The 27,258-nt window shown below is 43.0% G+C and overlaps 2 protein-coding genes across 2 annotated transcripts in view; one reads left to right on the plus strand and one right to left on the minus strand.

The window, feature by feature from the left end:
• COMMD5 (COMM domain containing 5) overlaps nt 1–6,397 on the minus strand; it is a 28,831-nt gene extending 22,434 nt beyond the window's left edge. Inside the window, exons 1-3 of the mRNA XM_073361363.1 lie at nt 6,173–6,397; nt 1,140–1,300; nt 289–317 (exon numbers count right to left, since the gene is read on the minus strand). Of these exons, the coding sequence (XP_073217464.1) occupies nt 289–317; nt 1,140–1,300; nt 6,173–6,341 (359 nt within the window). The 5' untranslated portion in view covers nt 6,342–6,397. The remainder of the gene's footprint in view (nt 1–288; nt 318–1,139; nt 1,301–6,172) is intronic.
• A 1,221-nt stretch (nt 6,398–7,618) lies between these two features.
• On the plus strand, nt 7,619–25,971 carry FAM199X (family with sequence similarity 199, X-linked). The gene is made up of 6 exons (XM_073361364.1): nt 7,619–8,017; nt 11,562–11,781; nt 16,693–16,842; nt 17,233–17,394; nt 18,798–19,049; nt 20,059–25,971. Exons 1-6 carry the CDS (start codon nt 7,836–7,838, stop codon nt 20,227–20,229), a joined length of 1,137 nt encoding a protein of 378 aa, XP_073217465.1. The 5' UTR covers nt 7,619–7,835; the 3' UTR covers nt 20,230–25,971.
• Nucleotides 25,972–27,258: the final 1,287 nt, after the last annotated feature.

Genomic DNA, 27,258 nt, shown 5'->3' on the forward strand with positions numbered 1-27,258 from the left:
TTGTGATGGGGTTACTTGTTCACAGGGAACTGGACTGAGAACACCAACTCATTTCACAAAGGCTGTCACTAGACAGTATCAACTTTTGGATTATACTGACATGGGCTGGTTTTCAACTGGCGACCTAAAGGAGACTGGCTTGAGGAATTGGTAATGAGACAGAGCCTCTCTCTCCCACGAAGAGCAATAACATTTAAAAAGTTGATTACAGCAGCCTGTTCCCCTTCAGGGAAGCAGCTGTAGAAAAACAGTTACAGTGAGCAATTTAGGTGAAATAAATGGGCATACCTAAGCTCCTGGAGATCTTCCTTAAAAACCTACAAAAACAAGGAATGTGCAATTTACATACTGTAGACTTGAAAACTAGTTCCTTATGAAAAAGATATACATTTACAAGAACTAAAATAGTGGTTACTTGCTTGTTAGCGCTCCCCTCCCCCAAATTTTATTTTGTGCTAATAGTCCTGAGATGGCAAAACGGATGCTGGATAGGATTTCCAGACGTGCCTAAGTGACTTAGGAGCAGAAGTCAACATTCAATAGGATTGAGGCAGAGAGATTAAGTGACTTGTCCAAATTCACAAAGAACGTGTATAGCAGAACCAGGAACAGAACTCAGGTCTTCAGACACTCAGTGCCGTATCCTAACCAGACAATTATCCTTCCTCTAAGATACACATATAAGACAAGGAAAAACAGGCGTGCAGCACAATTTCACAGGGTTTTTTCGAAGCAAATATATATGGGTAGTGTGGGAAAAAAGTTGATGCCAAAAGAAATGACAAATTATCTAAAAAAGAGAGACTGCTACAAAATGAAGACAAATAAAACAGACAAGCAACACCAGAATGCAAGCTGCTGAAGTAGAAAATAGATGCAAGTAAATCTTTTCCATAAACTAAAGTTTTCCATAAACGTCTGCAGAAGTATCCTGTAAATCTGTACTTCAGGTCTTTTTAAAAAACAGAACAAGATAAACGATTAGTAACAACAAATGCATTCCCAGCAGATATCCTTCTACCAGTTTCACATGACCTTTTTGAGTTGAGCTACACACCCCCGTATGGAGAAGTTTATGCAGTAATTTGCAAGTGACACAATCTTAATTTATCAAGGCACTATGCACTCCTAGTACTTACTTCTTGTTTGAAAGTCGATATGGGAAGCCGCAGGGCCTCTCTGAGAAGAGTATACATGCCAGAGATGAGGGAAGTGAGCTGCTCTTCTGACAGATCAATGCTTTCTGCAATCGCCCTCACAGATTCTTTGCAATCTTTTCCTTCCAATGCACTAACAACGACTGCAACAGAGAAACCAACAGGATGCTCCTTTAAAATGGGGAAAGTGTGATGTGGACATTCAAGAAAAATTATGGAAATATTTGTGTGTATGAGGAGGCTGGTGTTTTCCCCGGTATGAATATACCACTCCATGTCTTTGTAAAAACAACTGATTGTTCACCAGGTCTGTTGTGCAACAACATTTTGCACACAAAGCTCGAGTTGATGGAATAAGAGTTACAGTTTAAAGTGGAACTGTCAGCAGCAGTGGATGAGTTTGATTTGCTCAGGGAACTGGAAATGGGATACAAATGCTTTCATCATTATGTACTCCTGGGGGAAATCTGCACCACTGCGCATGCACAGGATTTATGTTCCCCGCAGAAAAATGACTTTCTGACAAGGAAGCAAAGGGAAGCCACAAGAGCGGTCATGTGACCCTCCCCAGCAATATGTTTTGGGTGCCCAGGACAGTCGGCAGAGACGTAAATCACTGTGGAGCAGAGGGCAAGACTGGGGAAGACCCAGCTAGTGGCACCTACCCTGCGCTGGGCTCAGTTGCTAGTCCTGGGTGGGCTGAATAGGATGGGACTTCCTCTTCCTCTGCATGGCATCCAGAGCCAGATCAGACCCACCCCAAGATTTCTCCCCAGGCTGCAGGAAGCTCTGCAAACTTTTCCCCATCCCTCTTCAGCAACAGGGGGAGGGATCACCGTACGGGGAGCTGTTCCTCTATCTGCCCAATTCTGTGCATCCAGACTCCCTCATACCCAGATCCTCCCGCTGAGCCTCACCCCCCACATCCAGAATCCCCCTGCCAAGCCCCACTCCTCCTGCACCTGGACCACCCTGATGAGCCACCTGCACTCAGATCCCCATTCCACTGGCCCCAACCAGATGAATCTGGATCCCCACCCACTGAGCCCCACTCTCCCAGCATCCGGACCCCCACTGACCCCCCCGACCTTCCTACGGAGCTCTATCCCCCCCACATCCACCCCCTCCCTCCTACTGAGCCTCAACCACCTTCACCTGGACCCCCCTGCAGAGTCCCATTACCATTGCACTCATAACCCCCCCAACAAGCTCCTGTGCATCCACATCCCCCCGCACCCGGATTCCCCATTGAGCCGCCCACACCCTGATTGCCCCACATAGAACTCTCTCAACCCACAGAATGGCATAGAATGTCTTCAGGAGTAATTAGGTCACCAGTTTAAATCTGATGTGGGTGTGTAGTGACAAAGTCATTCACGTCACAAGCGTGGTGGTTCACCTACTTTAGGATGACTTGTAGCTCTGACACTTGTTTAGTTGGAGCAGGACTGGGAGAACTAACTTGCTTCTCATCAGCTTTAGATCCTGCAGAGAGTCGCAAATGACACCCTGGTTGCAAGCTCAGCAGAGAGGTTAAATATTGAATGGCCATGGAGGTAAAGTGAAACTAACTCTTTTCAGCTGGCCTCTCTGGGTCAATACCAATGCACATTCTGGAGCAGTTTGCACTGTTGCTAATGGTGCAGTACCAGCACCAAAAGTCAGCCAGGATGCAACATAATAAAGAGACACCTTTGGCTGGACTCCCTAAGACCTTCAATATATACTTATTTTTCCACATTCCATACACACAAAGGCTTATAAAAATGAATTTGGCTTATATAAAAATTTTGCTTCTGTAATCAGATCTGTGTGGGCAGACCTCACAAACACATGAAGCCCCACTGGGAAAGATAAATGTCTGCCTGCATGGATGGGTTTGCAGGATCAGGCCTTTAAAGTGGAAATTTATTATGCTCCAGATTTGCCTTCTGGAATAAAAGACGAAAAGTTAAAAGTGGCCAGGCTGGGACAGCAGCTTAACATTAAAGTTAACAAATAAAAAAAGTTTCAACTGAACTGCCAAACTTCCTTGTGGTATTAAATGGATCCCACTGACTACCAGCTTCTATTTTTGGACAATTTTACTTCCTTTTGTACATTTTTAAATGTCTTTAAATGCAGTGAAAGATTCTAAATAATCAGAACAGTAGACTGAAATCTTCTGTATTTATCCACAGATGTAATATGGGCCGTGCCAGTACAACATTTCCCACAATGTTGGAAAATGACTCAACCCTAAAGCTGAGGAATTGTCTGTAAAGGAGAAGGGGAAGATTCCTTCTTCACTGAAACGGCCTAAAAGAGTGTCTATTAGTATCAGTGGTGAGGATGTTTTTTCTGTTAACGCCTGTCCAGTAAGTGCACATCCAGACTAGAAAAGCAGGTTGTGTTTTAAAACACGTTAGCTGGTTGTGAACTCCTCCAGCAGGGGCAGGAGAGTGGGAGGGGGCAGGTGGTGAGGTCAAGCTAATACATTTTTAAACACAATTAACCCAATCTACGGTAAATGCAACATCTTGTTTAAAATCACATCAGTTACAACATAATAGCTAGTATGTTTTAAAACAACCTGTTTTCCTCATTTGGACATGACCTACAAGTTGGACTGGTACCAATAATCAAATAGGCTACCAAGCAGCCACATGCCAACAAACGACCCAAGAAGTGAAAGGTTCCTTCTCTCATTACTGAATCCTATGAGTATTTCTCTTCAAATCCATTTGATCTATTTGTATATTACACTAGGGGTTTTCAACCTTTTTCTTTCTGAGTCCCCCTCCAACATGCTATAAAATCTCCATCGCCCACCTGTGTCACAACTGTTTTTCTGCATATAAAAGCTGGAGACAGCATTAGGGGGTAGCAAGCAGGCCAATTGCCCAGTTCCCCACGCCACTGGGGGCCTCGTGAAACTAAATTGCTCAGACTTCAGGGCTCGAGGCTCAGATTTCCAGTTGATACTTTTTTAAGATTGACTATTGTCAGGCAGCATGTCCAGTGGATAGAGCATAGCAGACCTAGGTTCTCACCCAGGCTCTAGAAGTGACTCAGATGACTTCTCTGCACCTTAGTTTCGCCATCTGTCAAAATGGGAGACCACTGAGTCTTAAAAACCCTTGTGAGTTAGGTAAACTAAATGATGATTGAGATCAGTGAAGGGAGCATGATGTACAAGTGCAAACATTGTTTTCAACATGAAACTTTTCATCACACATCCACTGAGTCAGAGCTAACATGCCGTTAGTTTAAGCTATCAGACTTACATTCAGGGGAGCTTGTCATACCTTTGGCAGGATAACCTTGAGACTCTGGTTTGTGAGATTTCTACACCTTCAACTCAGGGGTTGTATGACATTGCATATTATTTTGACATTAGCTATAACACAGAACGCTATAGAAACAAATTCGCCATGCCTTCCAAGGCTGCCAATCCTTCAATGGAATAATAGTTTGTAGTACATGTACGCTCACCATACACCAGAACGTCAGCAAGAGGAAAAGATGGGTAGAGGGAGACCTGTGCTAGCTCGGCTTATTCTGGAAAAGTCTGTTTCCTTTGGTTGTAAGTGAAAATTAACTAACAGTTTGGGAGTCAATGGAAGATTGTTTACATGTTCTAGTTACAAGAGCATTTTTGAGAGACTGTATGCTCCCCCTACAGTAGCAGGTGGGAAATGCACGATGAAATCACCATGAAATCTTTACCTCAGACATTAAACCAGTACAGGATTTAGGGAGAAGAGGGACATCTTCCTGGTGTTACTGTGGTTATCTAGTCACCAGTTGTCTCTCGGTAACAGTGGGCTGGACAAATATGGATCTACTTCCAATTTTACTTGATATCCAGTGAATCTGCCAAATTGTAATTCCATTGCCTACAATTATTACATAGCTGCAGATCTAGCTTCAGTCAGGAGGTCTTGCTCCATTCTCACCCCAATACACTAGCACAATGAAGATTCCTAATGCCAACTAGAGTCAGCTCATTAGAGCCCTGCGCAGATACAAAATTTGAACCCGCATTCGATCCACAGTCCGAAAAATAATCTGCGGATTTGCAGGGCTCTCTACAGACCATCTTACTCTAATAGCTGTCTACTTGTCCACTTCTTGGAGCTCTCAGCTCTATGTGATTCAGACCCAACACTCTCAGTGACTGCTTTGACCAGAAGACCAAGCATGTGGCTTCTGGTGCCAAAGAAAACTCAACATACAAAATGGAAGTAATGTCAGTTGATTAAAGGATATGAGCAGGACCCTCCTATCCATAGGGGGAGTGGGAGGGCGGGGCAGGACCCCCTGCCCAATGGGTTGGAGAGATGCAGGACCCCCGGGGGAGGAGCGGGAGGCCCCTGCCCTTTGGAGGGGGAGGGGGGGCAGGACCCCCGGGGGAGGAGCGGGAGGCCCCTGCCCTTTGGAGGGGGAGGGGGGGCAGGACCCCCGGGGGAGGAGCGGGAGGCCCCTGCCCTTTGGAGGGGGAGGGGGGGCAGGACCCCCGGGGGAGGAGCGGGAGGCCCCTGCCCTTTGGAGGGGGAGGGGGGGCAGGACCCCCGGGGGAGGAGCGGGAGGCCCCTGGCCTTTGGAGGCGGGGGGCGCGCAGGACCCACTAGGGGCAGCAGAACCCCCCTGCCCGTGGGGGCGGGAGCAGGACCCCCCGGGGAGGAGCGGGAGGCCCCCGCCCTTTGGAGGGGGAGGGGGGGCAGGACCCCCCGGGGAGGAGCGGGAGGCCCCTGGCCTTTGGAGGGGGAGGGGGGGCAGGACCCCCGGGGAGGAGCGGGACCCCCCTGCCCGTGGGGGCGGGAGCAGGACCCCCCGGGGAGGAGCGGGAGGCCCCCGCCCTTTGGAGGGGGAGGGGGGGCAGGACCCCCGGGGAGGAGCGGGACCCCCCTGCCCGTGGGGGCGGGAGCAGGACCCCGCGGGGAGAGACATGCTGCGGGGGTCGGGGGGGGGAAGCAGGAGCCCGGCCCAAGCGGAGGCAGAGGGCGGGGAGGGGGGCCCGGGCCCGGCCGTACCTGTCAGCAGGCGGCGGAAGGTTTCCTGGCCCAGGCCCCGCACGCCCCTGGCCATCGCCTCCACCTCGGCGGGCAGCCGGGCCCCCAGGAAGCTGACTCTGCCCAGGCTGCTCTCGCCGTGCCCCGGGTGCGAGTAGGGCGGCGACCCCGCCTTCCCGGCTGCTGCCATGGCGGCCCGAGCCCCGGCTCTGCGGCTCCGCCCGGCCGGTCCCTGCGCCCGGCGCGCCCCCTGCTGGCCCGAGGCGGAGGCGGCAGCGCCTGGCCCGGCGGCGCTGAAACGCTAATGACTCCCCGCACTGCACAGGCCATTGCAGAGCCTGGGCAGATGTTTGCAGCTGGCTGCAGATCCCCCTGTCAACCAGTGCGGGTCCCTGTTTCGTAGCCGGCGTTTGTAACGACAGAATGACAGACACACCACACACCACTCTCCTTGGCTCTCCCTGTGGGCTTTGCTGGGATTTTTAGAGAACGCAAATATAGAAGCGAGAAAGAGAAACGAGGCAAATACAAAGGAGAAAAAAGAAGGCGCCCTAGAGAAACATGATGCAGAGGAACAGAGAAAGAAGCCAAATCCATCAACATGATACAGAAGCCTGAACAGATCAGCGTGAGACTGAAATCAACGGCAGAAACTGGTAGACACCCTATGCCCCTGAGGGTGCGGAGGAGAAAGAAAGAAATACAAAAGAGTAAAAAGAAAGGGGAAAGAGAAGCAGAAAAATAGATACAGGATCAAGCTACACAACTAGCCATTAACACATGTTGCTGTCAAATAACCCTTGAGTCCATTCCTCTTCTCATCTACTATGTATATGCCTCTGCACTCTAGAGCAGACCCGGCTCTCCCTGTGTTATTGTGTGTGAGGTGTGTGTTTCGGGGTGTGTTGGGTGTTAAGTGTGGTGAATTATGTCTATAGGGCAGTTATATGCTGCTGGGTATGTTGGCTCTGCTGGGTGCTGCAGATGGGATGTATATGTCTGTGTGCGTTTCTGGGTATGGGTTGCGTGTAGGGGGTGTTGCTGAGTGTGGTGTTGCCGGGATGGTGTGTGTGTGGCTGGTGTCTGGCTGGGTATGGGCTGTGTGTGTGGCTGGAGTTGCTCTTGGGTGTAAGGTGTGTGGATGTGTAAGGGGGTTTTCCTGGGTATGGTGTGTGTGTGTGTGTGAGGGGGCGTTCCTGGGTATGGGGTGTGTGTGTGTGTGAGGGGGCGTTCCTGGGTATGGGGTGTGTGTGTGTGTGTGTGTGTTGCCGCATATATATGTGTCTAGAGGTGTTGCTTAAGGGTGTTGGATACTGTGTCTCTCTCCCTGTCAGTGTTGATGGGTCTGGCTCTGAACGCTGGCGGCGTAGGGGCCGCAGTTCCCCTCCGTGGCAGCAGGGGGCGCAGCCTCCCCGTCTCTTCCCGGAGCCGGAGCCGGAAGCGGCGGCGGCTGGCTCCCGCTCGGAGCTGATTGAAGCCTGGCACCGGCCGGCCTGTAATGGCGGCACCCGCGGCTTGGCGGCTGTGTCTGTGAGCCGCTCCCAGGGCCGGCCAGAGCCCGCCCCCCCCCTCCCCCGGCCGGGCCCCGGTTCATGGTGGTGCCGTGGGCCCGCGAGAGCAGCGGGTGCTTGAGGCCGGGCGGGCCGGAGCCGCCGCCCGGGCCCCCCGCCCTGCCCGCGGCGCCATGAGCGAGGCGTTGTACGAGAAGTTCCTGGCCCCGGACGAGCCCTGCCCCCTGCTCTGCCACCAGCCCCCGCCGCGGGCCGCCAGCCTGAGCGAGGAGGGCTGCCTGGATGTCAGCGACTTCGGCTGCCAGCTCTCGTCCTGCCACCGCACCGACCCGCTGCGCCGCTTCCACTCCAGCAGGTGCGGGGCCGGGGGCGGGGGGCGGCGCCCCAGGGGTCCCCCTCTAGGCGGGGCGGGGCGGCGGGGGGTTCCCCTGCGTGGGGGGCGAGCCCCCGGCTCTTGGCGGTGCTTCCCCTGCCCTCGCCCCCGGGCTATGCCCGGCTCAGCTCTCGCTCCGGTGGACGGGGTTGCCACCGACCGAGTTGTTTTCCTGAATCTGCCCCTTGCCCCCCGCCGGCTGCACTAGGAGCGAAGGTGGCTTCCCCCAGTAGAGTTCGTGCAATCGGCTCCGCTTCCTTGAAACCTCTCCGTCCCCAGAGTGTACCTGACGAGCTCGGCAGGACGGATGATGGTTTAGGCAAGAGTTGCGCTAGTTTAACTTGAGCTAGTTGGGTTGGGAAATAGCACCCGTTTCTCTCGTGCAGACAAAGCCTTTCTGTGAATTAGTTCCCTCCTCGCCCACCCCCAAGACATTTGCAAATCCCTGTATTACTGCCCAGCCACGGTGATATAGTAGCATTGCCTGTAAGCCTTCACTAAGCTAAAAAAAACCTTACTACGCTAATAACTATTTGCTTCTTCTCCACCCCAACTCCGGCATGCTTGCAAAACGCATAATTGCTCCAGCCAGCCCACATACATGGCAAATATCGTTTGGATTAGGCTTGCTTTCTGCAGGGCTAATTAGTTTGATGACATTAGGGCTGGTACTAAAATGGTTCAGATAGCTATTCTCTGGTGTATTTGTGGCCTTTTTGAATCTTCTTGAAATCATTGTTTCTGGGAACTGTGGGATAGGAACTCCGAGGATGATGCAGTGAAACCATTTAGAACAGCACTAGAGTGGGCTCAAAGCAAACCTACAAAGATTCACGCCATGAGTCAGAATGGCTGGAGTGGATGGATTGAAATTTTGCTTAAACTAGTGCAGTCTTCACATTTCGGTTAAGAACTGTTCGATTTTCTGGTGCACATAGTCTTATGGCATTGGTGAGGTGTAACTTCCAAAAGTGCACAACTAGTTTTGCTAAAAACTACGACTTCTGTTTACCACAAAATACAAACCCCTCAATTCCCAAAGTGAAAAAATAATTTTGTCTACCCAAGAAGCAGATCTTGTACATGTGTACACAGAAGTGACTTTTTGTATGTCAATAATAAGTCACGCTAAAGTTGCAACAACTTACAGATCTGGGCCTTAAATGTGAATTCAAGATAGTTCTGATGATTCTCTGTTTAGACTTCAAAATGTTTTTTCATTACACATGTGCATCTAACTCCCCCACACTTTACATTTTTTGATTATTTTAGTGTAAATATGGCAAGTACTTCGCAAAGTTTGAATTTAGACTGAGAAGAAACATACCAACTTCCGGCTCAATTTACATTCAAATAAGTTAACTTAGGCTTTATCTATGCTGGCACTTTTGTTGCTAAAACTTTTGTCCCTCGGGGGTGTGAAAAAACACCACCCTGAATGACAAAAGTTTTAGTGATGAGAAGCACCAGTGTGGACAGTGCTCTTTGTCTGTGGGAGCCACACTCTGGTTGACAAAGCTACCGCCCCTCATTGGGGGTGGTTTTATTTTGTTGATGGACATGTTCGCTCCCGGTAATAAAGAATGGTCAGACAGCGCACCTTACAACGGTGTGGCTGCAGCGGCAAAACTGTGCTGTTGACATAGCACTGTCAACTATATTTCTAAGGCTGACAAGCCCTTAATCGTAGCATTGCTAGCCATCATTCTAATACAAACATTATCCAGTAAGGGAGCTTTCATTACTCAGTATCAATTCAATTATATTTTCTCTCTCTGGGCTTTTGCACTATACTACTATGAAGCCTGCATGTGACCTAAACAATAGGTTCATGTATTTCTGATCAATCTTTGGATCAATGTGAGTGCCAAACTTGTAAATTTATGTGTACGCTATTTTTAAATGTTCCTCCTTATAACATACCTGTCATCCAAGTTTCTGAGCAGGTGTAACCAAGCCTCTGTCAGTTAACTAGTCAGTATTCTGCATCTTGAGCTGGTTCCTCATTTCTTCAGAGAAGCGTGTAACTTGTCTTGGTTATCTTTCAATTCACTTTGTCCTTATCACCTTTCAGAGTATGCTACTTACTTCCATGATGTCTGCAAGTGCTCTGTATCTTTTGAAATTTCAAGTAAATATAATGCAATTCTCATTTCTCATGTACTTGCTCAGGTGTACTATGTTCAGCAGCCAGACACCACTTTTTCTTTCATCAAGTTTTTGAACTGTTTTGATGTTTGTGTCCGATCAAGTGTTAAGAGACTAGCAAGGCTTTCACAGACCATGAACTTCCTGTAGGAATTGGCAATTACAGTATTAATTAGGGCACTCATCTTCATTCATTAATGATTTACAGCAAATATTTGGCCTATTGGAACATGCAACAAGCCATCCTAAGAAACATAAGTGTTGACAAGCAAGCATGTGTGCAAATCAAGTAAAGGTGCTGAGAGGCATGCTTCCCACATCAGAAGGTTTTGCTCTTCAGTCTGTGATTAAAGGGATATTCCAATAGTAATCAACATGTCAAGTGGATAAAACTTAACAGGTTAAAGATAGCTCGCATGGCTTTGTACAGTGAATTTTGGAAACCTTTGAATTTTCCCATCTCTTCTGGGATTGGGCCAGAATGCTGTGCAATTATGAAACATAGTCAAGTCTCTGTTCATCGTATTGGTGAAAAATAATTGAGATGCTGAAACAAATTTCCTGACCTTGCTAAACTTCATGTGAGTAGGTCAGCAGAGTGAAAACCTGTTCCACGGCTTTCTATGGGACCAGACAGACTTTCCAGTTGGAAATATACTTTCCCTGATTAGCACAATTAACTAATTTGTAATAATGAAGCTGTGGAGAACATAATCCTTTTTAAGTAGTATTGATTGAGGTACTCGATTTTTTTTTATGTGGATCGTTTTCTGTATTCTGTTCTTCTGTGTGGTCTTTAGAATGAAAAGCTCTGTATCCGATGTCTTTTTTGGCTTTGAGAACAGAGCCCAAAATATTAAGTAAATGAGTCGCAGATGTTTCCCTGGCAAGCACTAACTTCATGGGATCTACTCATGTGAGAGAGAGTTATGCTTGCTGACTCCCTGTTCTGTCTTTTAAACACAAGACCATCCTCCCTCCCTCATCTAGTGTTGGTACCTTTAATTTTGTCATGCTTTATTACGGGAATACTTTTAATGGAGGTTTAAACAAACTGGAAATCGTTTTTAAAAAGTACATTTAATTAGAAATCTGAGACTATAAATATAAGGAAATGATGGCTCTAGTGAAATTTTTTATCACACTTAGAGTCTTTGTGTATGAGTATTCATCCTTTGATTTTTTCTTGATTTTTGTGCGTGTAAATTAGACCCTTAATATCAATTTAAATGCAGCTTATTAGATGAATTAACTTATTTCCAGCAAAATCCACATGTAACAACTGATACAAAGATATGGATATTTTAATGTACATCTTCAAAGGACAAAGCATTTTTTCTGTGTGTGTTGATGTTAATTTGTTTGGTATGCTTTGCAGGTGGAACTTGACTTCTTGTGGAACAAGTGTAGCCAGCTCAGAATGCAGCGAGGAGCTGTTTTCATCAGTTTCAGTTGGTGATCAGGATGACTGCTATTCTCTGCTGGATGACCAGGAGTTCACGTCTTTTGATCTGTTCCCAGAGGGTAGTGTCTGCAGTGATGTCTCCTCTTCTATTAGCACATATTGGGATTGGTCAGACAGCGAGTTTGAGTGGCAGGTAAACTATTTCTATGTCAACAGAGCAGATGAAGTGGGATCTACTAGCTGCTGTTTGCAGTTTTGACTCGGAAGTAAATGTTTGAAGCTCTTTGATGGTACGATAAACTCCCACTGCCTATGCTGAGATTCAGCAGTAAAGGAAGTGTTTTGATAGGCCATTTTATTACAAAGTTCTCATATAGAATTTTGATGACAAGACATGACCAGCTTCTGAAATAGGGCTGTTGCATATTATGGTCACATTCATTTTTAGTTATCAGCATATCTTGCATCTGTGAGGCCCTATCCTTTGGTGTGGGGCATCTGCATGTGTATTAGAATCTGGCTGTGTATACCTTGCATTGGCATTCCGGTGTGGCTGGGTTGCTGCTGTGTTCTTAATTCCCATTTGTGATTTTTGGCTCTAATCACATGGACCAGCCCTGTGTTCTGTGGTCCAAGGGTGGGAAGAGTGCAAAGGTGAGCTTTGTGCTACCGTGGCACTTTTCTCCACATCTGTTACGTGCAATTTGATCTAACTTCAGATTCTAATCTGGTATCGTCACAGTTTTTGTTTTGTTTTTGCATATAGCAGTCTTTCACCTGTGGAATGTGCAGACCTCCTTTCTTTACAGGTTTTAATTTATTTTAATTGTAGTTAAATATGCTGTTCTAGGATAAGTGTAATAATCAATTAAAAGCATAATGTTCCTTTATCTTTCATGGACTTCAGTCATGGCATACAGTGTATGTAATACTCTGTGATCATAGAAATATACTGTCTGTTCCAAATGTGATTTAAACCCCAACCCCCCCCCCCCAATTTAAGCATTCCCTGATGAATTAGGAATGTTACAGATATCCCACAAAAGAGAAACTGTAAATGACATTGTGTGGGATAGCATTAGCTAAAAGTAGCTCCATGTTTCTTACCGCAGCTTTAGGATCCCAGTTTCCAACTATATCCCTTGTACAAAAAGGGATATAGTTGGAAATTCCAATTGCAGTTTTCGCGAAAAGAAAAGGAGTACTTGTGGCACCTTAGAGACTAACCAATTTATTAGAGCATAAGCTTTCGTGAGCTACAGCTGCAGCCTGTAGAAATACCTCAGAAAATTACTCAGATGACTTAGTTCCTCACTGAGATGTGAAATGTTCATTACCACATGGACACAGTGGGATTATAATTTTAAAAGAGAGTTTCCTGGTTATTTGATTAGCTGCCAGCTTTCCTTTTGAGTAGTTACTGGACATTTTTTTCTGTAAGCATTTGCTAGAAGAGACCTACTTGACTGGACTTGTTGAGCTTTGGAAAAGATTTGTCATTGTTTTTACAACCTTACACAGCAAATTCTGTAAGTGAGTAATTCAGTTGTCACATTTAAACTTGAAGTGGATCAGAAATTACATGTCAGTTGTACAAATGAAGCTAGTTAAAATTCTGCTGTTGCTTACAGGAAAAAACATGATGCAGGTGTCTTGTGTAGTTACTGTGTATAGTACAAATAGGTTTCCAATCTTCTCAAACTGTACCTTTTGGAATAGATTGTTTATTTTACAATGGAAAATATTCCCAATTATATAACTTGTGTTAAACACCTGTAATTACACAAATGTGCAGGTAATTAGAACTGTGTGGTTCAGAATGTCTTTTTTAATAAATAACCTCATAATTAGAAATGTGGCTTGATAAACAAAAGACAATAAACTGAATAATTTTACCCAAAAATTTAATAAAGACCTTTATTTTAGGGTGTCCCTTTGAAATTTAAAGCTACCATTTTTTATATGTACATACGTTCATCTTTGTAGGATCTAAAACAATAAATTACAGGCCTTAAATGACAATAATAGTATTTCTGCAACGTTAGGGCCACCTGGGTTTAAGTAACAATGTACTGTCATTTGAGTTTTATTTCTCAACTTTTGAAGAGTCTTTTTTAAATTAGTGTTATTTATGTTAATAGGAATGAACAAAAAAGCCCATCTTTTTAAAATAAGCCTCCAAAACATTTATGCATTAACATTTTTTTTAAATATGAAAAACTCAAATTCCACGTGTGCCAGGAATTGGTATGTATATAACACATGCAATTTTGAAAACCAAAATCTAATCAAAGTAAACGTAAATCCATAAAATCAGTTTAAGCCACTTGCAGTAACCATTTTAAAATTAATTTATAAATTTGTTGCTTCCCTTCTCTAAGCATCTGAGCACCTTATTTTATAAAAGCAACTAGTTATAAAATCCCAGCTTTTCAATGTAAAGGTCAGCAATTAAGCCATGTTCCTCCACTTCCTATTGCTAAACTAAATAAAACATTCTGAGAAATTTGACCAAACAGATTAGTATTGTAGTGCCCTGAAGCATGTTAAACTCTGGCTGTGGTGGACTTCTAGAAGGAGCACTTCTAGAGGCACCGTGAAAGCCCTGCCATGGGAAGTTTAAGCAATGTATATTGACAGAGTTACTCATGTGATGGAGGAGAGAGGAGTTCCAGATTATAATTATAATCTTGAATGTTACTCAGCACAAAGTGAGTAAGTAGCCATTGCGGACAACAAGTTTGTGCTGCATCCTGCACTAATTGAAGCTTTCAGGGACTTTTCAAGGCTAGCCCCAAGTAGCATATGTTGCAGTAATGCAGTCTGGGGTAATAAACCTGTATCACTGGTTTGGGGATGCATTAGAAAAGAATGATCACAACCTCCAGGCCAACCATACATGAAAAAGGTAGTATGTGTTACAGCTAATAGCTGAGACCTCAGGTGTAGTAATAAAATTATGACCTCCAGCCTGCAAACTGTTGGCGAAGGTTGGACCTACACCCACACAAATGGAAGGTGGTCTTTTCACCTTTGCTACTTCTGCCCAGATGCTTCTCCTTAGCCATCGGCATTGCTTCCATTGTAGTTGAGCTTGGCCTGTCCCCACCTCTGAAATCTGGCATTAGTTGAGGGCACCCTCAACCTCAATATTTGTCTGAAGTTTCTTTAGTATCACTCTGTTACTGAGCTTCCTTTAAAACTGGTGAGTCAGAGACGGTCCAATAATTGACTAGTGGTGATTTTCTGAGCAGGCGCTTCATCATATGCTATTTAAGTATAGCTGGCACCCTGGCTGCACAATGGGAAGCATTAACAATCCTCAGTGAAGGACTACAACCCCTTCTCATTAGAATTCATTGGCCACGTGGCAAGGCTCCAGATTGATGTAGTTGGCTGCAACCCATCCAAAACCTCAGTGAGTGGAATTGGACAGAACTCCATCAGAGAAGGCAATGTGTTCATAGCCAACCGCTCTAGCACTGCTCCAGTTAGTGCCAGCTTAACCAGCTTGTAGTTGGCTAAATTATTTTTTAAAATTCCTTCCGGTGTAAAAAGTTTGACTCTAACAGAGCTTAGGCAAATCAGGTTCACTTGATTTCCCTTCACAATGACCATTCCTGTTGGATGATGCTTGGCAGAGAATGATGCTTTAATAGAGAACATTATTCATGAGGGCATTCTGTGCCAAAAAAATTAAAAATTCTGCACACAATATTTTAAAATTCTGCAAATTTTATTTGTTAAATGTGGAAGTTCCACCATGGCATTGGGGAGCATAGGCCACTGGCTGAACAGAGGTGGGAGATCACTGTGTAGCTCCCCTCCAGGACACGGACTCTGGTGACGCTGCACCCAACCCTGCCACAGCACAAGGACCGGGCCTGCCCAAGAAACAGCCCAGGGTCCTGCACCTCCGTGCCAGGTGCACCAGGTGTGGGCAGGCAGGCTCAGCAAGGCAGGATCTCAGTGTGGGGGTATCCAGGTGTGGGTTGACAGGGTTCTGTGTGGGCCATCTGGGTGCAGGTGGCTCAGTGGGAGATCTGGGCGCAGGGGGAGATCTGGATGAACAGGGTTTGTTGGAGGGTTCTGGGTGCAACGGTAATGGGACTCTGCCGGGGGTCCAGGTAAAGGAGTGTGGGGGGCTCTGTGGGGCATCCAGATGCTGGGGGAGTGGGGCTCAGTTGGGTGGGCATCCAGGTGCAGCTGGTTGGGGCTCAGTGGGGTGGGGATCGGCATTCGGGTGGCTCGTTGGCGTGGTCCAGGTGAAGGGGGAGTGGGGCTCAACAGGAGGGTATGGGTATGAGGGGATCTGGATGCACGAGGGTTGTGCAGATTGGGGAGCAGCTCCCTGTACAGGGATCCCTTTCCCTATAGCTGAAGAGCCATGGGTGCAGGAAGTGGGGGCGGAGTTTGCAGACCTTCCTACATCTGGGGATGGGTCTGACGCATCCGAGGATGCTGTGCAGGGGAAGAGGAAGCCCCATCCTCCCCAATCCAGCTGGGACTAGCAGCTGAGCTCAGCACAAGGGTAGGAGCCACTAGCCGGGTCTTCCCCAGTCCCGCCCCCTTCCCCACAGTGATTTACCTCTCTGCCGGCTGCTCTGGGCACCCAGTACTGATGGGGATGGTTGTGTGACAGTTCTTGTGGCTTCCCTTTGCTTTCCCATCAGAAAGTCATTTTTCGGCAGGGAAGCAAAGAAATCTGCAAGGGGACATAAATTCTGCGCAGTGGTGCAGAATTCCCCCAGGAATAGAACATACTAACATATCATATTAATGGATAGGGAAGAGTGAAATGCTGCATACTTCTGACATTTCCCTGAATGCAAATTGAAAAGGGAAATCATGAAGTAGAAAGTTGCATAGTTTGAGTTTGCTACGCTTCACTCCTGCAGATGGTTCACAAAATTAACTTTTGTGTTTTGGAGTTGTAAATCATTGTGGGCAATTGTTAGTTTGTTTGGATTAAGAATTGATACTTTGCCCAGTTGACAGCATATTTTGCATGGTTAATAGTATTGGTCTGACTATTTTTCTACTCCGACCTAGCATATTTTGAGATTTTTGTTCTGTTTCTTTTTTTTCTTTCCACACCTACAAGTTGCCTGGCAGTGACATTGCAAGTGGGAGTGATGTACTTTCTGATGTCATACCTAGTATTCCAAGCTCTCCATGCTTACTTCCAAAAAAGAAAAACAAGCATAGGAATCTTGATGAACTCCCGTGGAGCGCAATGACAAATGATGAACAGGTAAGCTTTGTTTTCATTTGTATTGGAGAGAACCAGTGTAGATGTACAGAAGAGTTAAGACTCAATTAAATTGTTAGTTTAATAAAATTTCTGTTGGTTACAGTAATGGAAGTATGATTTTGAACAAGTGTACATGACTATTGAAGTGAGAGATCACATTTCTCGTCAAGTGTACATATAGAGACTGCTAACTTTTTCCTTTACTTTTCATTCTGAATTTTTATCTTCGATGATACTCAACTAGGTTGAGTCAAGAATCATAGGAAATGCAACATTTTGAGAGCATTTCTTTAATCCAAAATGGTACTGGTTCCTTCCTTTTTACTTCTGCTTTGACTCATATTAAGAGCTAGCAGTTTTTAAAAACTTTGTGCGTTTTGTTTTTATTAGGTTGAATATATTGAATACCTGAGTCGGAAAGTCAGTACCGAGATGGGTCTTCGAGAGCAACTTGATATTATTAAAATTATTGATCCCACTGCTCAGATCTCGCCTACAGATAGCGAGTTTATTATTGAATTAAACTGTCTTACGGATGAAAAATTGAAACAGGTAGGTTAAAATTTTTGTATGTGTCTCCTGAATTGGAGTTACCATTGCTCTCTGACATGTGGTATGTGTTGATATAAGTCTTGGAAAATCATCTATTGGGTTGTGACTAATTTTTTTTCCATATTCACTGAGTACCAGTGGGCAGGATGGAACACAAAGTACGTTGTTGAACTTTGGCTTTCTTCTTCAACAGTTTCAGATCAGTATGTGATCTTGGACCTTATATGAAACACATTAATTACATAAATGTGACCAAAGTGGTAAGTTAGTTCTGGTATATGAAACAGTTTCAGACAAAATATTCGCTGAGTAACTTTCAAGATTTAGGCCTCAATCCTGCAGATGTTTCCTCTGGTGTGTAACTTCACTTACATGAGTAGTCCCAAAGTGGAGGTACTGCTTGTGTGACTGTACTTCTACACCTACATAAGCATTTACAGGATTGGGGCCTTAATTTGCTTGCAAAAACTAAACTAAACTTAAAGAAAAATAAAAATTCTCATGAGAGATGATTGATTTGGCAGCTTTCTAAATGAATATTTTTTGGGGAAAAAACTTGTTGAAGCGAGAGGATTATTGACCTTATAGAAAATAGAGCAAAAATAACTCTTCACTGCGTGTGCAGAGTAACCACTCAGCCAACCCTTAGTGTCACATGAGGTGGGTGGTACCACAACTTCATTTTTTATCATAAGCTTTGTTTTCCCTCCACTTATATTATTTCTGAACCTATTTTGGGGCCCTGTTTTGGCATGATGCCAAGCACCCTCAGCTTTTATTGAATTCAATCGTAATCGAGAGCACTCAGGTCCATCACAAATTCAGGGCCATTTCATATTTCAGAACACTTAAAAAACCCAATCCTAACCTAAAATGGATAAGAATCTACTCTTTGATGAAGTGAGCTGTAGCTCACGAAAGCTCATGCTCAAATAAATGGGTTAGTCTCTAAGGTGCCCCAAGTCCTCCTTTTCTTTTTGTGAATACAGACTAACCCGGCTGCTACTCTGAAAACTACTCTTTTGAGGGTTACTACTGGCTATATCTACGTAGTACAATAAGATTATAAAACATAATTTGCTTAAACGTTAGTCGTCTTTTACTAGTATGGCTGGCCTTTCTACATGGTGATATATTTTTTGTAATGCATTGAATAGAAAGGGGAAGAATGTTTGTTTATATTAAAGTAAAAATGCCAAGTAATTCCCCCTAGCTGATTACGTCTGTTTTTAAGAAAGCCGAAGTGAAGATGTCCGTAGTGGTCATTACAATAAGTAGTTGTTTTGGTTTCGGTCCCCCCCTCCCCCCCCGTAATTGTAATAAACATTAAAATGCACAGCGCTTCCACTAAATATGCTGTGGCCAATCAAGCTTTTACCGCTCTTAATGCCTGTGTTCTAAAGGTGAGAAACTATGTCAAGGAACACGGCCCGCGGCAGCGGCCTGCAAGGGAAGGCTGGAAGAGAAGCAGCTACGGCGGCGGCGGTGTGGGTGGGGCAAGTGCCTGCAGTAGCAGTGCCAGTCTGGTCAGCTCAGCAAGCAGCGGCAGCTCCAGCCCGGGCAACTCGGCTGCCAGCTCCAGCGCCGCCGTGAGCCGAGCGCACAGTGACAGTAACTTACCCGCGAGCGCCGCCGAGAGACTCCGGGACTCAAAGGTGAAGCCGTTGCTCGTGCACGCGCGCGCTCTCTCGCATCGGTTGCTTGCTCGAGCCGCTTATGCGACGGTCGTGTTTTTATTGAAAGAAAAAGCGTCGTTGATGGTCGCAGGACCAAAGGGAATTATTTGGCCGGTTGCCCCATGAGTTCTTATTGCTCCGTGCCACTCCTTTGTGCAAGGGAAGAATTATTTTGAGACGCGGGTGTGTGGTAGGGCTTAGACTAGCTTTGATTTTTGTTTGAGTATTTAAAGAGCTGATAAATCAGCTTGACTCTTTTAAAGGCAAAAAGACGTGTTCTTCCTTTGAACTTATCAAAGATCAATCAATCTTTCAGAGCACAATACATGAATGTTAGACTATCTTGATCTTTTTGATAGAACTTGTCTGGTTGCCTAATCTCTCTTTGTTTTTTCAACATATTTCTCATAGATTACTTGCTCATGCAAGCGTGGTTGTGCACTGAAGTGATTCTTCACAAGTAACATTATGGCATCTGTGTCTCAATTATTTTCATTTTGTGTGTGTGTTTCTTCCAATTTTGCAAAATCAGTCTGGGCTTTAAGACAAGCTGATTTCTCTTGGTCTCGTGACTCATCACTTATAGTTAAGGTTCTTCATCTCAAAGGCTCAGTTTTACCTGTGCATCCTCTTCCAGTGAGCTTGCACAAGTATAACTGATAGATACTTAAACAGTTTGGAGAATGCACAACATGGTATAAAATTTGCATCTTGCTCACTCTTAGTTGCATTGGCTCTGCATGGCTAAACAGTAAAAAGCAGTAAAAACTTGCTTATTTAAGTGACAAAATTAAGTAGGATTTTGAGTAAACACATGGAACAGATCTGAGTAAGGGTGCCTTTTTTAGTCACTTCTCAGAGCAGACTCTAACTTTACACTAATTTATGTTCACTAAAATCCACCTTTAATGTTTCTAATAAAGGACCATTTATTCCAGTAGTCTAGATATAGAAGAACTCATTTTGCCATTTGTCTTTATTTTGACAGAAACGATCTAAGCAACGGAAGCTACAGCAAAAGGCTTTACGCAAGAGACAGCTGAAGGAGCAGAGACAGGCTCGGAAGGAAAGACTGAGTGGATTGTTTCTTAATGAAGAAGTGCTCTCTTTAAAAGTGACTGAGGAGGACCATGAAGGAGATGTGGATGTTTTAATGTGACAGGGATGAATTTATCAGTGTTCTTTCTAAGCCTTAAGTGTATTCTTTGTTTACATATGTTTCTTGACCAAAATTTTGATTAGGACAGAGCTAACAATGTATCAGACAGAACCCTCTATTAAGTGTAATTTTAATATTTTGAACATTTATAATTTATTCAAGTGATCTGACTTTTTAAGACTAACAATTTTGACTAAGATTGAGACTTCAACAGACAATTTCACAGTGACTTTAACAAGCTGCTGAGAAGATACTGTCTAAAAATAAGCCACTGAATTAGGTTTGTATGGTATTTGCTTTCAAGAAGCTAACTGCAATGGATTGTTCTGTTAAATGGGTTGGTACTCTTAAAGACACACTGACACTGATAGCAAACTTTGGGGAAAAAAAACAAAACCCTGTTTCTAAGTAGGAAATCTCACCTTTGTCTTATTCTGTGTTCCCTTATTTCTTATTAAGAGCTTTATTTTCATGAAAACAGGATCTTAGTTCTATAAGTTACTCTGTTCTTGCCCCTCACCCATATCAAATCCTAATACTTCATGAAATTGGATTTTTGGAAATGATGGTTATGATTTCACTGAAAGAATTATGAAGTAATTGGGGAGTAATAAGCAGAAGCAGACTTCTCACCACACAAAGCTGTAATGCACATGTCAGCTAGTAACAAAATGTAGAAGAAAGGTTATTTTCAAAAGTAGAATTTTTTCTAGGAGGAATTGGCTGTTCTTTAAGATGTAAACCTTAGTCTCTAAAAAGTTACCTTGCTCCTCAATATTTGGATGATTAGTTTTTGGTTCCTTTGGTAGTCTTATTTATGTTGTTAATGGTTAATCAGTACATCCTCTGTCTTGATGTTAAGAAGAAAAAAAACCCTAAAAAATGAAAATCTCATACATTACATTAATATCTACGGTTCAGTCATAGGATACTATTCATAAAAAAGTCTTAAAAAATGTTCCTGGAAACCGAAGTGCAAACAATTAATGGCCAAACTTGGTAGATATTTCTTTATGGCCAAAACTATATGTAAGAATAACTATTTGCTGTTGGCAAGAGAACCTAATTATTGATGCAGCTGTGTGTTTTACCTGTATGCTCCCAGTTTATTTACCACTTGCAGGATAGTTTAAGGTGATGGAACTTTTTTACGAGGTGTTGTATCGTTGCTAATCTATCTCAGAGTACTGGTTTTGTTGTATAGCCTTTTGAATAAGTGTTGCTGAGGAGAACAAGCCACTCCTTTTAGTTTTTACTTCTGCACCTGAAAACTCAAATTGAGATGATTTTATTCTTGACAATTAGTAAACCAGTTTCTGACTTTATTATGGAAATGTTGGTTGTTGGGTTCATGTTTTGTTTTGGATAAAACTGCTGTGTGTTCATTCAAATGCAACTATTAGAGGTGAAAGAGGTGACTAGAATTCTGAATTCAGAAAGGAGACCTTCTCATTTATATTGGTGCTTCATTAATATCATTTAGATTTGTTCACTCTGGAGATAATGAGTTTGTCTCTTACTGTCAATTTGATGTGGCCTCAGAAAACAGGAGTCCTGAGGCGTGCATTTTCAGGATTGGGACCTAACTCTGCTCATGAATAATTTTACACATGTGAGTAGTCCTGTCAACTCAGTGTGACTATCCAACAGTGCAAGTGTTTACAGGATTGGGCCCTAAATTAGTCCTGACAGTAGAATTTTATTGCTTTCCGGTGGGCTGCAAAAGTTAAATTAAGGAGAAAAAAATCTGGGGGCAAAGAAAATGTTAACAATGATACTACAGTTGAGATCACACTTTCAGTGGAAGATCAAAAGTAAAAACTTCTATACATATGTATGATGACATACGTTTAGACTGTAGCATCTTTGGAAATATTTGTTTGGTAGTAAATGACCTAGGCATATTACTGTTCAGACTACAAACTCCAGAACATGGACCACCTGTGAGGTAGATGCAAAATATACTGGAGATCTGAAATGTCTGGTAAGTATTTATAATGCCAAATGAAAGGGCTTCAATAAGCGAGAGGTCCACAGTCAAAATAGTAAATGTAAACTCTTCTTCTCAGTCGATTCTTCAAAAGTCACTAACAAGTTTGATTGCCCACTGTCTTCAGTGGCAATGAGAAATATCAACTTAATTGTCAGTTTTAAAATTCAAGTACCTGCTATGTCATTTCTGTCTTGTCATTTGAATATACTGGTAACTTGTCCTGGGCAGTGAGCTCTTTTTTTTATTACTTGTCTCTTATACATGGTTGCAATAGTAAAATACAAAAACAATCCCCCATAAACTTGAATAGTAAATCTTGTTTGTAGTGATAAGTGTAACTCAAACCAAATAATCCTTGTGCTTTCTGTTAACAAGTTTCTGAGATGGAGGATAGATGAAATTGTATTGCTGTTAAAACTGCTAATTTCAGGGTCCAAGTATTGAACCCTTGTGGCAGAAGTTCACAAATTCATCATGGAAACATTTCACATAATCCATATAGGTATCTATCGCAGTTCAGTACGGCCTTTATTTTCTACAGTGGCTTTGAACTATGCATCTTTATCTAAAGAATATTGTACATAGAGCATTGAAATGCTGAAATTAATTATAAGAAGGGTGCAAAATCTCAATTTTGGGGGGCGTGAAAGTGTCACTTTTTCTGTCTCAGCAAGTCTGCTCTTCAAAGTGTAAAATTCTTAGTTTTTATTGCAAGAGGTGGCCCCTCATTTTGATGAGATGCAACTCTTTTGAGTCACTTATTACCAGCTTCAGAGGAGAGTAAATGTCAGTGTTAACCCCAAAGCAGTTTGTCACCCTTACTTACCAGAATGGCAAGTTAGTTAGTTCTAAATAATAAATTCCTAAATCTAAACCTTAAGTTGTAGAGCAACGTTTGAGGAAGACCTTGCTATAGCGATTATGTGCAGTAGCAGAATTCCTTGAAATGGGAAGCTTCACTGAAAGGAATGGAAAGCCTGAGGCTTTCCTATTTTTATCTGTTTGTCATTTGGTAAATGTTATATGAAATGCTTCACTTATTTTTATAATTGTTTTAAACTGGATATCATTCAAAACATTAGTTTGTTTAAAAATACTAGAATATTAAAACGATGTTATACTAGCCTCCAAGCTTTAACTTAAGTTCTCACCTCTGTAGATAAGGATGTGTATATCTCCATTCGTCATAATGAGGATATATCATTTTAGTGTGCCTTAAAGTGAGTCTGACGCTTGTTTAAAATTATGTATTGGAAAAGGAAAACAAATTAAAATTATTACGAAATGAATTGTTAGTTAAAATAGGTCCCTCCTGGACAAAATCTGACAATTTTTTTAAAAAATGAAGAGCAGAATGAGTCATCAATTTAAATATTAGCCAATATAATTCTTCATTAATATTTTACAACACAAAATGAGAGGGAAAGAAATAGCATTTCTATCCTGGTGTGTTAGTGGTCCTGTATAAAACAAAGTGTAAATCTAAATTTAAGCTTAGTGGTTAAATAGTTCCAGTTTTCATCAACTTGGATGAATAGCTTCCAGAACTATTTTGGCCAAATGGTGGTGGTGGTTCACCATCACCTTGAGAGTTCAGCTCCTCCTCGTATAATTTGATTGTAGTCAAGAAGGGTGGAGGAAAAAGTGGCTTCCAAAGGTGCCAAAATGGTGCTGCTTTAATAACTTGTAGTTTTTAGCATCCTGCAACTAAAGTAAAATCTTACATGATTGGTTATTCACGTATAACGGTGTGGTTCTTTGGTCACCAAACTAAACATTCTTCATTTTCTTTATCTCCTGCATCTAAATGTTTTGACTTTCTTACCTTGGTCTTGTAAAACCACTCCATCAGAGGCCGAGTTCTCAACACCTCAGAAAATAAGGCTCTAGATGATTTCTTTGTTCTGAGGTCCTTATTTACACTTTGAGATTGTGTGTCTGAGCTGGAGCGAAAATAGCTCCAAGAACAAAAGGTGTAACAGCATGCAGAAAGTTAAATACTTCTGTCACTCCATAGATTACAATTCTCACATTTGAACAAAACTTTTTTCAGCACCAGCGTTTTTTGTCAATGATTTTGGTTTTCACTTACAAAATGCAGTGTCCTTCTCATCAGGTACTTGCCCCTGGTGTCAATCTAATTTATGGGTTTGTAGTTGAAAAAGATATTTGTTTTGCTACGTGGATGTTAGTTACTACTGTGATTTGTCATCCCATCTGGTCTTTGCAGAACTGACATCGTAGCTACAGAAAGAAGCCAAAGGGTTAAAATTTTAGATCTTTGAACTGCGTTTTTAAAAGTCCAATCCTGCTTTTTATCTCTTGATGTACATTGCTTCCAATATTTAAATTTCCAAGTGGAAAAGGAAGTGCTAATAGTTATTTGGTTCCTGAGTATTGGTTCTGTGGCTATCTTGAGCTTCGTAACAGCTGTGATATAAATTTAATCCATTTAAACTCTGCAAGAACATTAACTGTTTGCCTGGGAATTTTTTCTCTATAAAGGCTTAGAAGGAGCACTGAAAATCTAACTGCAAGAGGACTGTTTATATTTTAAAAAAAAAAAAAAAGTAAGTCTTGAGCACTATTAAACATGAGGAAGAAAGAGCTACAGACCTGTTTGCTTTTTGTATATGTATAGCTAATTTCATCTTCTGTTTTGTTTGAAATGGTTTCAGTATCTTCTTCCTTTAACAGCCTGACAAACTTAACTAGATTAAAAGATGCTAAACTTACATTCAGTACAGAATGCTTACTGAGCATTACAGTAAGCAAAAATCAGATCTCTTCTCTTGGTTCAATATTTAGTTTTTTAATGTGAACTTTTTTATATTGTCAATAAAACACGTGGAGCTCTTTCTCTAGAAACTATTGCTTAAATTTATACATATGCATTTAAACTATTAAAGAGGACATACTAGATGTGGAAAAATGTGTATAAATTTGACCATATGTATTGATCTGAGTTGCTGAAAGGCCTGTAAGCCTGTACTTTTTCCTTCAAAAGTAGATTGACATGTTGGCCTTTAAATATTGATGGTTTCTAAAAATTTGTTTTAGATGTCTGAAGTGTCGTGTTAGGCCACAGTTTCTCATGCCCAGCATTTAAGACTAGTTGGCCTAATGGTCACTATTTTGTTGACTGACTGATCCTGCAGTTCTTGTGCATGGAAAACTCAGATGAAATGGGTTGTGTGCATAAAGACCCATTCTTGCAGCCCTTGATTTGTGAAGTGCAGATTTTAGCCCAACTTAAACCTTATATGTTTGATGCTTTGGTCTGAATGAATAATAGAGAAGAGAAATGCAGAGAGCTTTAAAACATTTCATAATGTGGTTAAAATTTTCAAATTAATTCATTCTAAAAGGTCAGTGATGTTGGAACCCTGAGAATAAAAGTCATAACTAGAGCAAGAAGGAAGCTGTCTCATTTGAAAAATCTGCTTCAAATAGTCTTAAGAGTTATAATGTATGAAACTGTTAAATTGGAGCTATTTTTCCAGGGTTTCTGCTACATGTATTGCAACAATGCACATTTGTACATAAAACTGCCCTCTGTAAATTCTGTACCTTCTTGCCACAGTGTTTCTAGAAAGCTTTTTTTCTGAAGTTGTGAAGAACTTAATAGCTGCAACACTGGTGACTGACTTTATTTTCAGCTCTTCAATGTATTTAAAATAGTCATGTGAACATCAAAGTAGGGGTTGGAATTAAAAACACAGCAAAGATGTGCTGATGAAACTGAAAAATGTGGTCTTGTTTTGAACAATAAAGTTTGACATGGGGTTTATGTGCCCATTGCCCAACATGTGAGCAGATAGCACCAATAAATGAAGCATGTTTAAACTGCCTTCGGTAGAAGATAGCATGTACAGCCCTAGTTGTTCAATGTAAATAACCCAGCAAAGGTTCATAGTAAAACATACACTTGATTAAAGCAGATGTGCTTTCAGTTGAATTCTGATGGATCAGAGGAAGTGAGTTACATAATCTGAGACCCACTAGCAAAAATGCTCTGGCTTTAATCAGTGACTTTGCACCTAAAGACTATGTCACCAAAAGTTCTCATGTGTTCTCTACAATCCTGGTGTTGTGCATAGGGAGAGAATCATAGAATATCAGGGTTGGAAGGGACCCCAGAAGGTCATCTAGTCCAGCCCCCTGCTCGAAGCAGGACCAATTCCCAGTTAAATCATCCCAGCCAGGGCTTTGTCAAGCCTGACCTTAAAAACCTCTAAGGAAGGAGATTCTACCACCTCCCTAGGTAACGCATTCCAGTGTTTCACCACCCTCTTAGTGAAAAAGTTTTTCCTAATATCCAATCTAAACCTCCCCCACTGCAACTTGAGACCATTACTCCTCGTTCTGTCATCTGCTACCATTGAGAACAGTCTAGAGCCATCCTCTTTGGAACCCCCTTTCAGGTAGTTGAAAGCCGCTATCAAATCCCCCCTCATTCTTCTCTTCTGCAGGCTAAACAATCCCAGCTCCCTCAGCCTCTCCTCATAAATCATGTGTTCTAGACCCCTAATCATTTTTGTTGCCCTTCGCTGGACTCTCTCCAATTTATCCACATCCTTCTTGTAGTGTGGAGCCCAAAACTGGACACAGTACTCCAGATGAGGCCTCACCAATGTCGAATAGAGGGGAACGATCACATCCCTCGATCTGCTCGCTATGCCCCTACTTATACATCCCAAAATGCCATTGGCCTTCTTGGCAACAAGGGCACACTGTTGACTCATATCCAGCTTCTCGTCCACTGTCACCTCTAGGTCCTTTTCTGCAGAACTGCTGCCTAGCCATTCGGTCCCTAGTCTGTAGCGGTGCATTGGATTCTTCCGTCTTAAGTGCAGGACCCTGCACTTATCCTTATTGAACCTCATCAGATTTCTTTTGGCCCAATCCTCCAATTTGTCTAGGTCCTTCTGTATCCTATCCCTCCCCTCCAGCGTATCTACCACTCCTCCCAGTTTAGTATCATCCGCAAATTTGCTGAGAGGATCCACACCATCCTCCAGATCATTTATGAAGAT

This window comes from Lepidochelys kempii, chromosome 9, assembly GCF_965140265.1.
Source record: "Lepidochelys kempii isolate rLepKem1 chromosome 9, rLepKem1.hap2, whole genome shotgun sequence".
In the NCBI taxonomy this organism is placed as follows: Eukaryota; Metazoa; Chordata; order Testudines; family Cheloniidae; genus Lepidochelys; species Lepidochelys kempii.

Excerpts from the sequence above, each read along its gene's own strand:
- FAM199X (XM_073361364.1), top strand. The coding sequence starts at position 7,836 with ATGAGCGAGGCGTTGTACGAGAAGTTCCTGGCCCCGGACGAGCCCTGC. Across the intron at positions 8,018-11,561 it reads CGCCGCTTCCACTCCAGCAG|GTGGAACTTGACTTCTTGTG; the intron begins GTGCGGGGCCGG and ends TATGCTTTGCAG. Across the intron at positions 16,843-17,232 it reads CAATGACAAATGATGAACAG|GTTGAATATATTGAATACCT; the intron begins GTAAGCTTTGTT and ends TGTTTTTATTAG.